At 31.4% G+C, this 18,578-nt stretch overlaps 1 protein-coding gene across 3 annotated transcripts in view; it reads right to left on the minus strand.

The window, feature by feature from the left end:
* The window catches only part of LOC134262526 (platelet endothelial aggregation receptor 1-like), a 47,042-nt gene extending 28,810 nt beyond the window's left edge, over nt 1-18,232 (minus strand). The window contains exons 1-10 of one of the 3 annotated variants that reach the window (XM_062744926.1): nt 18,113-18,232; nt 16,641-16,901; nt 14,891-15,145; nt 14,116-14,253; nt 12,958-13,095; nt 12,611-12,751; nt 12,121-12,258; nt 5,685-5,780; nt 2,832-2,943; nt 322-2,709 (exon numbers count right to left, since the gene is read on the minus strand). In XM_062744926.1, coding sequence (XP_062600910.1) covers nt 2,544-2,709; nt 2,832-2,943; nt 5,685-5,780; nt 12,121-12,258; nt 12,611-12,751; nt 12,958-13,095; nt 14,116-14,253; nt 14,891-15,145; nt 16,641-16,901; nt 18,113-18,212 — 1,545 coding nt within the window. In that variant the 5' untranslated portion in view covers nt 18,213-18,232 and the 3' untranslated portion in view covers nt 322-2,543. Of the gene's footprint in view, nt 1-321; nt 2,710-2,831; nt 2,944-5,684; nt 5,781-12,120; nt 12,259-12,610; nt 12,752-12,957; nt 13,096-14,115; nt 14,254-14,890; nt 15,146-16,640; nt 16,902-18,112 lie in introns of those variants that run through there. The other 2 variants (XM_062744927.1, XM_062744928.1) reach the window with 2 other exon arrangements.
* Between the last annotated feature and the right edge of the window lie 346 nt (nt 18,233-18,578).

The following is an 18,578-nucleotide window of genomic DNA, read 5'->3' on the forward strand; positions in this document are numbered from 1 at the left end:
GATATTGAATGTATTCTAGTTGGATGTAGAATTCATTTTACTAGTGCAACTTATTTTTTTAAAGAAATATATGCCATTGTTGTACAAAGATAAATACAATTTTATTAAGAGTGTTAAATAATGTTTCAATGCTGTGTAGACGGATACTTTAGTACATGTACTTTGTAAGTTATTTGAACGAGTATTATGTAAAGTCCATATGAGGTACATTTTTATCAACAACATATGAGTATTATACATTCTGAAAATGGAATCCATTAATTTCCCATCTTTAGATTTCCATCAATGTCTTCTAAAGCTAGGCAAGCTCAAAGCTCACGACAGCTTGTTTTTGCTAAATTTAAACAAATCAGATAAAACACATTTATAGAGATGAACTTTGTCGTTTATTTAACTAACGTTATAATTAAAAACAATTGAACATACAAAAAGGGGGTCAGAATCACAAGCTCTAGTTGTTAGTTACTTATATTAAAATATAATAATGTACGATCCCCCGAAAAACGACTAGAAAGAGTACATATAAAACAAGACTAACAAAACATCACAAAAAATTAGCAAAAAGATAGCATATCAAAAACAAATGGGCCACAGGATGTGATATGCAAGTCAAAACAGTGCAAGATGTGACATGCAGATGCCATCCTTGATCCCTATATTAATCAGTATTGTAAGCATATTGTTATATCATTATCACGTGTATACACTACGAAACTGAAGTACATTTGTGAGTGGGGCGAGAGCAACCTTCTCCTTAAGTTTATTGTCCCTCTTATTGAAAATTTTTTAGTTCCACCTTCAGCTGTATTCTGAAATTGTAAATCTTTTAATTATTTTGACATTTGTAATAAATGCTCTCTTAACACACGCTTTATTTTTTTGATTTGCTGCAGAACAGAGCTGTAAATGTGCTTCAGGTTCGTATGAGCCTTACTTAAACATAATAATAAATGTTAGACATTCTTTCGTAAAGATTTTTTTTAGGAACGTATTTTTCAAATGTACAACAAATGGATGATTTTGAGGCAGTCTAACAAATAAAATATCCTATGTTTTATTATATATATGTGCAGGATAAAGGTACAAATTAAAAGAAAACAATAAGGAAAATTTAACGTACACTACAATGAACTTTAATGAACAGAGCATGATGGAAAAACAAATCATATATATGTAATTTCACTGAGGAAGAAAGAATCATCCAGTATTCCAGTGGCTGACTCTATTTTTTAAAAGCTAATCCTTTTTCGCAACAAACATCACAATTAAAATGTTGCGTCTTTTTTGCAGAATTTAAGGTTCTATTAAACATGCGTGATAGTTTCAATGAAATTTAAAAAAAAAGGTTCTTCTAGCCAGAATTTAGAGCAATGGAAAGTATATTCATCATATTGAAGATATAACAAATGGTATGTGGGCAAATAAAACTAAAGCTACATATCATATTTTCCTATTTACCCCAAAGTCGACTTTCCCCATTATTTGTTATTCATTCATAAAAGGACTGCAATTGGATTTAACCTGGGTTGTCTGCTTGCCAATCCAATATTGCCTTCACATTATATTGATCAGCTAAATTTAACAAATTGCTCGACTGCCCCCCTCCCCCCCCAACACCACCACCACCACACACGCATATTTCATCATCACCACCAACATCACCGCTTCAAATTTAGAAATGTGAATATCTAGATTTTCGATTGATCAAATTTTCAAAGAAAAATATATAAATTAAGTTTTCTTTAGAAGATCAGTTTCTATAAGCTCTGTAAATATATATCGAAGAAAAATATTAGTAGGCACAAAAGTTGAAAAGAAATCAATTATTTTTAATTTTCTTACTCGTAGCGTCTATAGTACTAACGTCGCTCGAGAAGGAGCCTGCACACAGTTAGAAGTCTAGTTTTATTAATTCTAAGAAGTCACCAATTCAAATGTTTAGCTGTTCTCTCATAGAATTCGCGTCAAAATTTTATTTTTTTTACTCAGGAAATTGTCCATCTTGCGGTGCTGGAAAGAAATTTTCCAAAAAAGGAAAAAAAAATTAATTTTAAGACCTTCATTCTTGAAAATTTCATTGAAATCTAGTGTATGGGTACTATTCTTTCTTGAGACATTTATATTAATTATAATTATACACGATGAATTCAATATATTCTACAGTAATATAACAACATTATACATGTTCATGAACAACACATCAAATGCTAATTGAATGTTACAGTCATACAATATTGTTGGTCTCATATAATTTTTTGTCTTAAATTCTAAATGTTGAAGTATTGGAGACATCCTTATATTTAAAGGTAAATGGTTCCACAATTCTGAACTTAAATACCGAAAAAAAAATCTTAAAATATTTAAGTTGTGTTTCTTGGAAAACACAAGTCAAATTGAGATTCAAACCTTTAAACGGTAGAAATAAGTTGATTGATATTTTCTTTTATATTTATTAAAGAAAACTCACAATAAATTCAAATGTAAGCACATAACACTTCATGTTAATTAGGTCCATGTGCAAACTCATATACTATCACTTCACGCTAAAGAGCATCGTCATAAATTGAATTTCGATCTAGTTCTTCGTAAACTTCACTATCTCCAGCATCATCAATGATCTTTGGATCAGCAGTTATAGGTTTCGTTGACAATTGTATTCTAAAGTTTTCTTGGTTCTTCTTTCTTTTGCAACCATTTCTACTACATCTCCTAATATGTGGGATTTTTTAAACCAATAAGAAAAAAATAAGAAATGTTGGTTGATGACATTATCCAAAAAAAGAGACCTAAGCAAGTATGACATTAAATGGAACATTTAAAAACAAACTCACCAAAGTATTAAAGCGAGGTTTAAGCCTACACTTATGGAAAAAGACGTTGTCACTCCAAACAGAAAGGTTTTGGATTGTATCCATGTAATATAATCTGGAGATCCTCTTATGACTGTAATAAAGCAAACATGTGCATTTCCAGTCAAAATGATGTATTCAAAAGACAAAAGAATTGACCTATAGGAGAGAACAATTTTCCGGAAAAAAAGCGACATTTAAAAATTTATCTTTATTTGTTGTTTTGTAACGGATATATGTATAAATTTTTCAAATTTATAATTACATGTAATACCAAAAAGTTATTATTTACAACTTTACAATAAACCTCGAAAGTTGGTCGGAAAATCATTTTGTCCGTTAAAGCGTTGATTTTTGCATGAAATTTGGCCAAGAAATCATTCAGGGCAGGCATGCACCTAAATCAAATTGTGATATTATGATAGGTTTATATGTAAGGAATAATTTAAGATAGGATTTTTTAGGGACACCCCTGCCCTACGGTCGAAATTCACAAACAACCTACAAAAAAATAAGGAAACCTGATTTTGACAATCTTCTTCTAATTTATACCTTTTAATATTATATTCAGACTAGCTCAGTTGATATATACGCTGACTTTCACACCGTGCAGCCCCGTGGGGATCCGTGTTAGAATAGGTCATCAGTACCCCCTTGCTTGTCGTAAAAGGCGACTAAATGGGACGGTCCTTCGGATGATACCGTATAAACCGAGGCCCCGCGTCACAGCAGGCGTGGCATGATAAAGATCCCTCCCTGCTCAAAGGCTGTAAGTGTCGAGCAAAGGCCTAAATTTGCAGCCCTTCACCGGCAACGGTGACGTCTCTATATCAGTGAAATATTCTGGAGAGGGACGTTAAACGGTATGCAATCAATCAATCAATCAATCAATCAATCACACCGTGCAAACTTACCGGTATATTTTAAAAGTAGGGGGTTCGAATTCATCTGGTACCACACTTTCTAAAGTTTTAGATTTTCGCCTTTTCAAAGACTATTTTTTATAGACTTGTGTATTTTCCTTCAATTATCTATCCTTTATGCATGCCCATTCTTGATATATAAGAAACACTAAAGAGATATCGAACCGTAAAAATCAAATGTACAGTTGTCAGTCAAGCGGAACAAGCCTCAGTTTAAGCACACTTTCTCCAAGGACAAGATCTAGTATAACTCACTCTGTGTTACTCAATACAGGTATTCTTGGCAGCATTGAGCTGCGATGAATGTCAATTGTTAATATTCCGTAGAATTTAATTAAATTTATTTTGGCTACATATATCAGTAACTGTACTCCCTCGGCTTTGATTTAGGCCTATATAATTTGCACATATTGATGGCATGTTTTATTATATTCACGGATAAAATAGCCTAGACATAAAGAATAGAATTTCAGAGGCAGTAAACATTACCATTATGCAGACTGAGAACTTAAAACAAATATCATTTACTAGTATTACATTTTGAGATAACAAACTCAGGAAATCATTGGAAGGGTTTCTCCTACATCTACTAGCAGAAAAAAAAGATTTATAAGTGAAATTTACATATAAATTAAATAAAAATGAAACGATTCGCACTGTGCGAAAATAAGACCCTACTGTGTGCATTTAATTTTCCAATTTCGTAGTATAGATTTGAAATTGTGAGTTGAAATATATGATTGCCATTTGATTAAGAATTTTCTTGACGATTTACTAGTATTATCATTGGAAAACCTTACGAAATAATTGAAAATCGCTCTGATAAGTGTATTTTTTAACCTGAGGTAAGGCAAAATAATCAAGGAAATATATAAATATTATATAGATGTGTTTGCAGATATATTAAAAAAAGATGGAAACATCGTTCCTCATGTAAGCAAATGAAATTTAAACCTTTTTAAGAAAAAGTTTCCATTAAATTACTCACTAGTGAGCTCTAATTTTCGCCGAAAAGTATATATTTTTATTTTAACACCCCCTCCTTTAGCCACCTTTTTTTCTGTTGAAAATCATGAAAGTCTTTCAGAATGGCCATGGAACACATTTATTATAGAACATTTTTTCAAAAGAAACAGGCTATAGTAATATCATGTTTACTGCCAATTTTATTTATAAAACCGGTTCTACCCTATAACCTTTAAATAAATCAACCTAAACCACGTGTCTTGAATTTCAATCACAATAACATTAGTAGGGGTGGGTGTATGCGCCTTTATCGCAGACGCAATTATCATATAACCTTTAATTTTGAAATTGCAACCCTTGCTTCTATTGCAAGAGTTATCGGCCATTTTACGGATCTTTAACCCAATCAAAATCTTTGTTTTTGTTGAACCATTTTTGTTTGCTTGGTAGTGCGGTGAAAAAAACCTGTTTGTGCAAATGGGAACCTGTGTAAATGTAGCCTAAAATTAATTATTGGTCAATTTAGAAGGAAAGAATAATCGATGCCTGTGATTTATATTCTAGAAATTATCTTCATGGAACCTTTTTAGGCGTTATAAGGTATCACAGAATATCTATTATTTATCGTAGATTGTTTTTCAGTTCTTAAATTGTACAACAGATGAATTGTATTAGATATGCCATATGCATGTAGCTGGTTATTTTAAAAGTTTGCTATAGCTAATTTTGGCTTTTTGCGTTTTAGTGATAGTTATAGCCCGATCGGATTTTAATTGCTAAAATGTTCCATGTGCAAACAGCTGCAACTTTGTTTCTGCTTAAATAAATTGAGCCATAATAATTAGCAAACTTTTGAGCAGGCAAAACGCCAAAGTTTACACTTTCCAAGAAAACACGTTATACGGTAGATTCTATGTCATAAAATTAATATTATAATATTTGATACCATTGCATTGACCGGATATTGCGTCACATGTTTCAATAAATGGGCAGCTGCTACAATTTCCCTCACAATTGTATCCAAAGCGTCCATCCGGGCATTCTAGAAGTAAGACTCCATTATCAAGAGATATCTTTATGTGTAACATTTGTATTTTATATGTTGTACAGTGAATCAGAAGGACTATAGGCCTTCTCTACATCTGTCCGTCATTTTGTCTGTCAGTCCATCCGGCCGTCTATAGGTAGCTGTCCCTTTGTTTGTCTGTCAAACAGTCCGTATTGCGCACTTTTTTCTAAACCTTGCAGATATGTAGCTCATATTTGATACCCGGATATGTCTTTACCTTGATTTATTATAGATCAAGTGTGCATTTTGTCTGTTTTAATGATTTTTGAATGTTGGCATTTCAAATTTTAATCGGAATCAAGTTTAAACTTAACATATGCTTATAGACGACTAATGCAAAACTCTCACAATGCTTGTTATCATCAAGGTTGGAAAATTATTGATAATAAAAATTACAAATACTTCACGTAACATGAATTTAAGTATTTCAAGATAGTTTTGAATACAGATCGGCACATTCTTTTTAAGCTCACGTGGTTTTTCACAAAAATATTGGTAACATTTTTCTTGTAGGGTGAATTCACCATGCATCGGATACCCTTGTACTTCAACAAGTTCTAGCGATATCGCTACCGACGGAAAATTATCAAAATGGAGTTTAACATTTAGTTTGTGATTAAAATAACAATTTAGGACACAATTATATGCCGTTTATTGAGAAAATATCGCCAAAAATCGAGTTTTTAGTAAAAACTGAAAATTCACCATGGATCGGACATTGTTCACCATGCATCGGACAGACGGTATGGATACCGGGAAAATATCATACCTTTATCACAGTGCTTTAAAATCCTTGATATGGATATATTTTCATCTTTTATCTCAGAAATAACCCTCAACTTTAATTTAATCGACGATATTATTGCACAAATTTAGAACGATTCTCGAGACCTCACTCTGCCTTAGAAATGCTTTAAAATGCTTATAATGCCGTAATTCGCGCCTTTTTTCTCATGGTTTATCATACTCTGGTTTGTAGAAATAAATTGAGTAAAATTCCAGACGTCATATATCAATAACTTGTATTTTGACTGAAAATATAGAGTTTTTATTTTTTTTTCCGCAAAAAACAGCTGTCAGCTCGGTTCTGCATGAAAATGGTAGTGCTTACCTTTGCATCGAAAAGTGTCCGATGCATGGTTAATTTGTGTCCGATGTACGGTGAAAATAGCATACTAGTAATAACCAGCTCTAATAAGAATTAAACAAACATTGAAGTGAAATTTAATTATAATTTATGTAAAATTACCAATCCCTGACAAAATTCACCAAAGTCCGACTCGTTCCGTGGAAGTCGAATTTAAAAGAACAATAACTCTAAAAATAGCAAAATCATAAATTTCGGGTTATTCCCCTTTGATGATGTAAAATATGACGTAACTTCAAGGCCATTTGCGGGGTATTTTTATCACAACATAATAAACACAATCGGTATCATTAAAAAAATTTAAATCTTCGTCTTTATGACAGAAACAAACAAATACACAGAACTCTTAAGTTGAAAGAGAGTTTATTGCCTAAAGTTGTCCGAAGCAAGGTATGTGTCCGATGCATGGTGAACTCACCCTAATTGAAATTAATATTTCAGTACGATAATATAATTCGAAGAAGTATTACATATCTCATGTCATTGATACACGTCCTTTAAAATGATTATCTTGATTTTTAAAATTGGCAAGAAACCAAAACAGCCACTGGGAATCTTTTTTAATTCATCACTTCATCTACATACGGAGTTAATATATCTCAGTTGATCCGATACGCAAGAGCATGCTCTACGTATGAACATTTTCTTAAACGAGGTAAATTATTGACTAACAAGTTGATACAAGAAGAATACCAGCAGCCTCGTTTAAAGTCCTCATTTCTTAAGTTCTATGGTCGATACAATGATCCAGTCAAATGCTGAATAGCGTTTTACTATTTATATGTCCATTATTTAAACACCGAAATGGCGCCGGATTTTAACAATTATTTCCTGATCATAACAAGGAGCACAGGGCGGGTGTGACCGGTCGGCAGGGGAGGCTCACTCCTTCATGGCACCTGATACCACCTCTGATGCATTGGGCGTCCGTGTTTTCTCTGCTCCTAATTTGCATTCTTTTATGGACTTTGAAATTGAACAATATTAGTTATAGCTAAATCTTCCATTAAATGTACATGTATATCTAAGTCTGACCCAGTATTATACACGTGTATGTAATTTGTATTTTTTTTTTAATTAAAAACAAAATTAGAATTAAAATAAGTCGAAATGTCACACACCCCTTATAGAATATATTTTGTTGCCTCGTTATTCCATATAGCATTGTAACGTTTATAAAGTATAGTAATATACGCCATATGTGACGTTAATATGCGAAAAGCCATTGATTTTAAAAAGTGCGAAAAGCTGTAATATTTGCTGCTCTTCTGGGAAAATATTTCTCTGTCCTTGGGAATATGACTTTTTCATAGTGTAACCTAGCGAATGTCATTTAGATTTAAAGAAAACAATTATATGTATCTTAGACATTGTTTGGTTGTGTACAATTATACTTTGTATAATTGATAAGACAGACATTCTGAGAGTATTGCAATACTAGTCCCCTACAGGCAAGTTAAACAAATAACCGAAAAAAATGAAAATGCCATTATACTGGGGAAAAAAAACAATTAAAGCAAAAGAGGCAAATTTATTCTTAAACTTGTCATTGCAAAGTCACCTTCATAAAATCATTTCAATATCTGCAAGTGTTTAAAAAAAATAATAATAAAAAATACGAGAAACCTTTAAAAATTGAAAAGGTCAAAATTCCGTCAAATATCAATTAAAACCTGACCTATAACTTATAATGATAAATATATATACCAAAGACCAGCCAAATATCTGAAAGCGATTGAAGAAAGAAGAAAGAAGACAAGAAGAAAGAAATCAGAAGTAAAACTAGACAGACAAAAGGAAACCTAGAGTCCCCCAGGTTTCACAGGTATAGACTAAAAAATATTGCATATAAACATCTGTTCAGCACTGTGTCAAACTCTAAATTAGAGACCCTTAACCGTGCTATTACACCTCAAAAACGAACCGAACCGTTCCGTACACAAAGCGTACCGTACCGTCCACAAAGCGTACCGTTCCGTTCTTTGGTTAATTATTCAAACCACGCCCCCAATGATTTTCAAACCGCGCAATGACCAAATAAGTTATTTTGGTTTATTTCTCACTATGGCGCCTGTGAAAGGAGGACGGAGGTTGTGTCTGGCTGTTCGAAACAACATTATCAAGTATCATGCATCCGGGCTTTCAATTGTTAAAATAAGGAAACTACTCGAAACAAACTTCAAAACACTTACGCAGAGTTTGAGACGATTTCTTATTTGCTATAAATTAGGTCAACTTGTTGTGTTTGTGGTCAAAGGTAAAGTACAGGCCACGAGTTTTTCCTGCAAAACACGTACGGGACACAGTGGACCTCGAACAATGTTGGCGTCATTTTCTTCTTATACGCAAATTAAATCAACTTCCTTTTGAAATATTAATTTTACTTAAATATTCGTAATTTAACTATACAGATATTTAAACTTATATTATAAGATGCCCCAAAATTCAATATAATGGTGCTCGTACCTGGGAAAAAAAACCCTCTTTGAATGTGTACATGTACATTCATGTTTCATAATCCTATTAGATATAAACATAGGTTCAATAGACTATAGAACATGTAACACTAAGATTTTTTTTTGAATTTATTCCCTGGTTGTCTCTACTTTCGATTTTAATTTTTTTTTCATTTAAATTGTTGAATCTAATAAGATACATGATCGTTTTTGCCTTAAGTATGCATTCATATGTAGTACATATCAGATGCGTCATTTTACTAATGAATTATTTTGTAAGAATTTTAAAACATAATTATATAATCTGTCTAGAATACAATAAAAAAAACCGTTACGGTATTAGACTCGCACATTAATGCTGCTCAGATTACTACTAGGCGTATCATTGGTGCAGTAAGACTTCGAAAATCTGTAATCATGTCAAAATATGGAGTAAATATAACATGCGGTAAGCAATGAAGATTTCTACTGAACAGGCAGAGATAATTATCTGACTCAACTGACACGCTGCATACAAAGACCGCCAGCCGAATTTCTAGCAAATTAAATGTGCAAATTTCAGTACAAATATTACCTCATTCTGAGATATATCTTATGAAAAATGAAGAAAAAAAGGTTTGCGAAAAAATAATGATATTATAAGGGTTGTTACACTGTACCTCCATCCTCTTTTTAGAAAGCAATACGAATTAGCTGATTAAAAGTTCTTTAGAAAACTGCAAAATGGTTAGTTGGAGCAATAAAAAAATAATCTAAAGAAAATGTATCAAAAATGTGTCTAAAAAGCAGATAATTTACAAACTAAACTGAAAATTAAAAAAATACCAATCGTCTTTCAAGTCATATAATATTTGCCCCCCCCCCCCCCCTCCTCTAGAAGGCAATACTTATTTGCTACTTAAAACTCATCAAAAGTTATTGTGGGTTTTTTTTTAAGGAAAATTATAATTTAGGAATAAATGCTTATTTATTATCTGAAAAAGGAATATTTAGGATGTAAATTTGTAATCAATGTTGTGGTGAAACCTGGAAAAGAGTTTCGGTGGATGTCAGTTGAGTGAGTCAATATACACTTGATGTAGTCAGAACTGAATAATTTGAAAGGTGTGAAAAACAAACGGCTCCCCCGCCCCTCCGGCTGTGACCCAACATATTTTAAACAGTTGCGAACTCTGAACTGATCATGACACTCCTTCAAATCACAAGAGAAATTCTTCCCTCGTAAACAGACTTTTAGGGTGACCTAGCGGCATACAATTTTGATTGACAGGTGATGCACGAGGATTTCATGCGTACAGCATGCATGTAGAGAAAACGAATTGATTGCACAAAAGTTGTACATGGGTTGAGTATGAACCAAAGTATCGAAATTAAATAGCATCATAGACTGATTACTTGTGACTTTAGCGATGTAAATAAAACGAAAATGAGAGTAAATACAAGTTGTTTTTTTATTACTGATTATGCAACAAGGGTTCTCTCTCTCTCTCTCTCTCTCTCTCTCTCTCTCTCTCTCTCTCTCTCTCTCTCTCTCATTCACGACATTGTATTCACACACTTTACAAGAAAAGAATAACTTAATAAAATTAAAAACAACAAAAAAAAAATCATTTAAATAAATACTTACACTGAAAGGAATATTGAAATCATAAATACTACATGTAGTCTGTGAACAGAATGTTTTCTCTTACGAGAAATATTGTAATGATTTCGTGTTTCCGCTGCTGATTTTCCGATTTAGAAATTGTAAGATTTATACATGTATCAGAAAAAAGGGAACAAAAAACTGAAAATCTACTATTCCCTTTAAGTTATTGGGTTTTTTTAAAATTATTTTTCTTTATATTTTTCTTTATTTATTTATTTCGTTTATTGATATTTCTCTTCTGATGCAATCGTTTAAAAGATAGATCTACGATTTAAAAAAAAAATAAAATAAAAAACAACATTTCTGATTACTAACTGAAGAATAATCATATTTTTTTTATAGATCAAGCAATTAAAATAAAATTTGTATACGTGCGTAGTGTTAAATACATGTATATAAAGTGAAAAATATTTCAGATAATTTTTTTTCCTTTTTAAAATGAAGCCTCAGCAAACGTAAAAAGAGTACTAAAAAATTTACAAGTTCTATTTTTCAATACAAATCTTTACATAATGCCAAAGACATCGGTGGAAGAATGTTTTTTCTGCCTTTCTTTATTTCATTTTTCCTCCATCACTGCTGCATTATAAATTTATGTTTAAACTGAAACCGAGATATTAATTTGTTAATAACGGAAATATACCTGCATTTAGTACTTCAGAGGGCATTAAAATGAACTAAATTTTAGTAGCCAATCAAGAAATAAAGCTAACTGGCTCCGCCTACTTCATTTGCATACCGTTCCCCAAAGCGTACCGTTCACAAAACGAACTGTTTCGTGCAAGAAACAAAACGTAACGTCCACAAAGTGTACCGTTCCGTGCACAAAGCGTACCGTACTGTTCACAAAACGAACTGTTCCGTGCACAAAGCGTACCGAACCGTACCGTTTAACTGGTGTCGTAGCACGGTTTAGGGTCTATATGATAAAGTATCCACAGCCTTAAATTTCGTTGTCTAAATATATAGAAATATCTTCTGCAATTATTTTGTTATATTTCATTAAAAAATATTTGTAGAATTAAGTCTTTTTTCTCATGTGAATGAGCCATATTTTGCTACCTTGTGTACAAGTGTCTCCATGGTAACCTTTATCACAACCATTCAAGCATGTCCCATTAATGTGATGACATTGTTTATTATCAAGACAGACCCCGCATGACTGAGCACAGTTTAATCCAAATTTACCTCCGTCGCATTCTAAAGAAATAAAAAGTTTTTATGGCTAATTATAAGTCTAATATGTTTGGTAATTTGCAAATAACGTACCTTTTTAATGCAATTTAGAAGTCTAATATTTTTTTTCGTTATGTACGTTATTGTTCAACTTTCAGAATTTATTAATTTCGAAGAAAAACACTAAAAATAAGTCATTTTGGTTCATGTAAAAATGTTTCTGTGAAAGAAGGGTTCAAATAAAATATAACTTAAGTCCATGTATACGAATTTTATCATATTTTGTATTTTTAGTTTAGTTTTATTTTATTTTGAATTTTCTGTAAAATACTCTCATTTTTTTTTTAAATATGTAATATATAAAACAATTTATTACTCTTGTCACATTCTATATCCTTCCACCCTGGCTGACACCCATTTTGACATTGTCCTGTTTTCCTGTCACATCTTGTCCGCTCTCCACAATTGACGTCACACATGTCTAGGTAGTTGTATCCGTACCACCCATCAGAACATACTAAGAAAAAAATGAAGAGAGTCCTTTAAAAAGTAGCAAAGGTTATGTAGATTTTAAATTTTTCCTTAGTTTCTTTCCACTTTTGTAAGATCATCAGTTGGTCGATATTATTTTTAAATGAATTGGTAGGTTGACGATACGTAGGTTGATGGATATGAAAAAAAGACAATATACTGATTTTTACTGTAGATAAGTGATTGATTAACCTTGTGTACATCTGTCTCCATAGTAACCTCTATCGCATCCATTCAAGCATGACCCATTAATGTGATGACATTGTTCTTTATCAAGACAAGACCCGCATGAGTGAGCACAGTTTTGTCCGAATTTACCTCCGTCACAAACTGTAGATAGAATACAAAATTAATATACCCCATATCACTTATATAACAATTATTTGATTACAAAATTGGAATTAAATATGTTCGACAGTCCTACAATATATGTTCATGGATTTTTTTTTCCATTAAGAGGATATTGGTACTGCATGACGAATCTGTATTACTGAAGATCACAAAATTTTCACGACAACTTATTTTTGAGAGATAGTCATTGACTCTTGATAAGCGATACAAAATTTTCACGAATTATGGTACTTGCTTTATATATTAAACTATTATACGCGAGAACTTATTTTTCGCGAGCACACTGTCTCTCGTAATTACGCGAAAATAAAGTTCTCGCGAATTAAAAGTGATTTATAGTAACCAAATCTGTACTAAATTATGAAGGCGAAAAGAAAATTAAATGCAACATGTACATATAATTTGCTATATTGTCTTGCAGGGATAAAAGGAAAATCTGTAAATATTTGAATAGAAAGTAAAGATAATGGCCTAAAAATAAAAAAAAAACCTCATACTTTCATAGATCTAACCATGTTAACGACATTTTTTTTGCAAACATGTTAATTGATTGTTTTGATAACAGTACTCAATTATTTATATAAATGATAATAGTTTAGTCAGTATCCTGTTCCTTCCTTGATTATGCTCTTCGCTTATGAAATGAATCGGAAATCACTCGGTGTTATACTTAAACCAAACTATGAAGGAGACTGCAAGCAATCCAGTAATACATGCGAGTTCTTTTAGATGTTTCGCTGAATCGGGTGAAATTGAAAATTCTTTGACGTAACAGATATAGTTATGATATACCTTTACTTTTATACCGTATAAAAACCTAATCATTAGGTAGTTATAATCATAACAAAAAATAAGATTTTAGGACTTTTATTAAAGCACAAGTCATTAATTTATGTATTCTCTCTCTCTCTCTCTCTCTCTCTCTCTCTCTCTCTCTCTCTCTCTCTCTCTCTCTCTCTTACGAAACCATCTTTTCAGGATTCGCTTGTATTTACGTACATTTTTCACATCGTGAGCCTCTGTGCCCGGCAATACATCCAAAACAAGTTCCGTCTACAATGTTACAGCTTCCTTCACGACAAGTCTGTGGACACGGGAATGTGCAATTTTCTCCGTAAATAACAAAGGAAGGGCATCCTATATTGAATATTAAAATATTTTAAATGACCATATATATATTTTCAATATATTTTTTCATTTAGCTCTACGTTGAGCCAAAGCTGGGGGATAAAAACGCATAACGAGTTAAATATATCCAAACACAAATCATTGGGGATTTCTATATTTCTCCTGAAATACCGTTGGTGGAAATATTAGCGATACGTATTTAGCGATTTGTTCTTAGAAATTGGTATTTTATTTTTATCAAGATGTAATTTTAGCGACTTTTATAAGCTCACTATACATGTATAAACTTTAACAAATAAAGTGCAATTAATTTTTTCCGATATTCAATGTTAGCGATCTTTGAATCCTCGCTAATAATGCCAAAATTAAATCCTCGCTAACATTTCTGCGTATTTGCAAAAACAAATACGAATGTTTAAAACTTTATATAGATCTAGAATAACTCAATGAATCGATTTGAGATCTGGTGGTGAGATAAGATAACAACTGAAGATGTTTGTTTCATTGCATTGGTTGACAATGGTTTTCCATGGCGTGACAATTTCAACTGTTACCCTCTAAAACAGGCACCATTTATATAGTACAACGTAAAGTATTTATTGGTATTCCTTATACAGAATAAGCTATGCATTCTATAATCCCTTACCATAGACCTGGACTTCACAGAGTTCATTGAATGCGTATGTAGAATATCCTTCAGGGTAGGTAACTCCTGGGAGTCTCTCATTGTAATAGATGACGTACCGTCCATGCTTTATACATTCTATTGTAATATTACTCGGTATCGTTTCTCTAGTGTAGTGTGTGTCTTTAAAACATAGATAACCGTCATCTTTGTTGGTGGTGTTCGATATAAAAAGCGAAAATCCAAGGAATCGGCTTGTGTATCCATTGTCAGGGCCTTATGGAATATAATTAACTTTAAAATGTAAAATAGAAACTTACAGGAATATGCGTTCACAGACTGTGATTAAAAAAAATATCAAAAACATTTACGTAGTATTAAATGTTCACTTAATTGTTAAAAATCAAATAAGTAAAAAGTACGAAAATAAACGGCATGCTCCCATATTCAATGTTTGTTGGCTGTTAAAATTTTAGTTAATTCTGATTTTAATTAAGGTCAAGATCTAGTAAATAAATTTAGGCTAATTTTTTGGGTACTAGATCCATTATGATATCATAATCAATTTCAACTTTCTTTATCCGTAAATAATGGCGTTAGCAGAATTAAATAGAAAATAGGATATTTTCATGACATTTAATTTAAAATCATATGAAAAGTATATTATATATATAAATTAAAATTTATCTTGATTTAAAGAAGAGGCAATGAACATTCTAATTATCTTAAATTTTCTGAGAGACTGTAGACAATCTGGATACATTTCCTTTGTTCAATATGAAAAAAAAACTCCCATATTCATGCCTGGTTTTCTTAATTTTTTATTGAAAATGACATTTTAAAATACAGTTTTTTTTTCATTTTGTTTGTCTACAAATTATGCCAAGAAACACCTTATTTGACCAAGCTAAAGTTGTAAAGCATCATTAAAGGAATTTGTATCTCAAATTTGGTAAATATGTAGGCACTTTTCATTTACAAGATATTGGTCTTAACATAATGCTGATGATAGACTATTGAAAAAGTAGGTCATAAAAGAATTAGAGGATATTCAATGTTTTTAGTTGAATATGAAATTTATTGGAATGGGAATGGATTTTTTGAAATTTTCTTTTATATTTTTTACGAGTGCGAAACAGTAACAAAAAATCCTGTCTCACGATTGAAATTAATTCCATATTCAACTATAAAACATTGCATTTTCCTTTTTTTTTTAATTTTCTTTGTTTTTTTTCCCTCTACTCTGTCTTTTTCCAATGCTGTCATAGGCTACATGACGTCAAAGTTGAACACTTGAGACGTCAAAGCTAGGTGTTGTGAGATTGAAAGCAATGTAAACAAGGATTTCAACACCATATTTCTCAAATCTTTGGCAGTTGTATTCGATGTTTCTTGTTCATTTTCTAACGGAGAAAGGAGTTTTTTTTGTTTTACAAGATACAAGAATCTTTGTTTTTGGAAGAAACATCGAGAGTTTGATATTTGTCAAACTGAGAAAGAACATCATTTAGATATCTTTTCAAACTATAACAGAATACCATTTTTATTCAATGGATAAATTACAGTATTTCACTGGTAAAAATATAATTCAAAAAAATCTATAAAATACATGAACGTTTCGAAATATAACATAGTTAAAAACAGCGGTTATCTGCTAATGAAATAAGTTAATGATTTTTTTAAAGAGTAGTCTTTAGTTTGATTTTTATAAAAATTAATATGGAAAAATGTTTTGTTTTCTATATTGTTACAATAAACTACAATACTGTACCCCATGGAAGGTTGTCCGTCCTGTAATAGATAGTTATATGATGTATGTTAAGAACTTTTCCTAGATCCACCCGCCAGGTTGCAGTTCTTTTTTGATTACCAGATATTGTACATTGTCCACCAGAATTAGACCGGTCTGAAAACAATCCATCCACGGCTTTATCCGCCGGATAATTATATAGTAGTAAATCTAAATAAGTGGGCCAGTCGTTATACATATAAGGATACTGCTGCCATGTTGGTTTCCGTAAAGCAAGATTTTCTTTAAAAAAAGAAAAAACGTTCATATTCATGTGGAAACATGTACAAGCATTTGTAAATATTCCAATGCTCCTGGCATGTGTTTTCCTCCAAAGCAAGATTGTCTTTAAAAATAAAACATATTCATGTTCAAGTGGATACGTATACCAGTATTTGTATATAATTATACCGTGTTCTTTCCATGTTGGTTTTCTGAAAGCAAGATTATCATAGGAAAAAAAGAAAATGAAATAAATCTGAAAGTTTCTTCTAGATTTTTCAGGATAATAAAAAGAAGGAAATTCATAATTTGTATTTTTATACAATGAGCCTTTTAAGATATTTCAGAAAAATAATACAGATCTTTGTTTATTGCTTATTCATGTTAATTTTTATTCTGCATCTTATATGCACAGTAACTGTTTATTTTGTTACAAAATGGACTTATAAATTTGCAATAAGAGCAAAACATATTTAGATAATGTGTTTGTTTGATACTGAAAATTGAATGCAGAAAAAAAGTCTGAAGATCTTAGCTATTGACCTACGTAATAACAACTTTTATAAATGAAAAAATACAACGGAAATACTATATCTTATTCCAATTTAGTTATTAGATAATACATGTACTACGTGTATAAAGCTTATGACAGTAAGGTGAATGTTTAAAAAAAGTACATGTAAAACGTATACAAAGACCAAAGTATCAAACGCCAAAGAAAAAGGTATTGACTGAGGTATTTTTGTATCAACAGCAGACCATTTTATAACTTTACTTAAGAACTAATTAAACCTGAAAATATGTAAAAGATATTTTTTTTAAAAATCTGATTACGAATTCCTGATATGGTAGTGTTCTGTTTCACAAAATGAAAACGGGAGGTTGGAATTCAATGGTCATTTTTCCCTTGACAAATTCGTTAATTTATGAGTTGAGAAATATCAGTTTCCTTTCTTGGAGTTGATTAAAACAGCATAATTACAAGAAAAAAAATGAAAAAAACGATGATTTCACTTTTCAAATTTCCTTAAAAGTATACGTATTTCAAGTTGCAATATAAGCAAAGCTCTTAGTGACAGAAGTAAAATATAGAATTGTTCGACAGACTTTTATGTGTAAAATAGCTGTTACCAAGGATATGTAACTCATTGATAAAAATGTTTAAAAGAAAAGCCAAAAAAAAAATGAAAGTCGTGCACTAAAAAGAAACGTAAAAAAATAAATAATCTTACCATAAGCCTCTGCTATTTTCCCAATCAATGAAATTTCACCGAGAAAATAAATTAAAGCAGTTCCACTTTTCATGTTTGATACGGAATAATATGTGTGCATAAAGTGTAATAAGATTTTGTTTAAGAAAACCCTTTTTTCTGAACGAAATCAGAAGGCAAAATATTCCCAGTTATCATCTACATTTTATGAGATTTTGTGTTGTAGATAGGAACATAAGGATATTAGCAATCATTACTGAAGAAATTTAGTCTTTAGCTACTTCAATATGTACTTCAATATATTTCCTTCTTTCTATTTCCCTAAGTGAACAGTTATTTTTAGAATAAAGTACGTCATATTTACTATATATTTCTCGTTTTATTGACACTCATTCCCTAACAAATAATAAATGCGCCAAGTTATGACAGGTTACTCTTTTGTTCAAATATTCCTAGTATGGTATTTAAATCTGGTTGCTATGTGAAA

The sequence above is a fragment of the Saccostrea cucullata genome, unplaced genomic scaffold (genome assembly GCF_032062105.1).
Source record: "Saccostrea cucullata isolate Sc308-1 unplaced genomic scaffold, CSIRO_AGI_Scuc_v1 ctg1063, whole genome shotgun sequence".
In the NCBI taxonomy this organism is placed as follows: domain Eukaryota; kingdom Metazoa; phylum Mollusca; class Bivalvia; order Ostreida; family Ostreidae; genus Saccostrea; species Saccostrea cuccullata.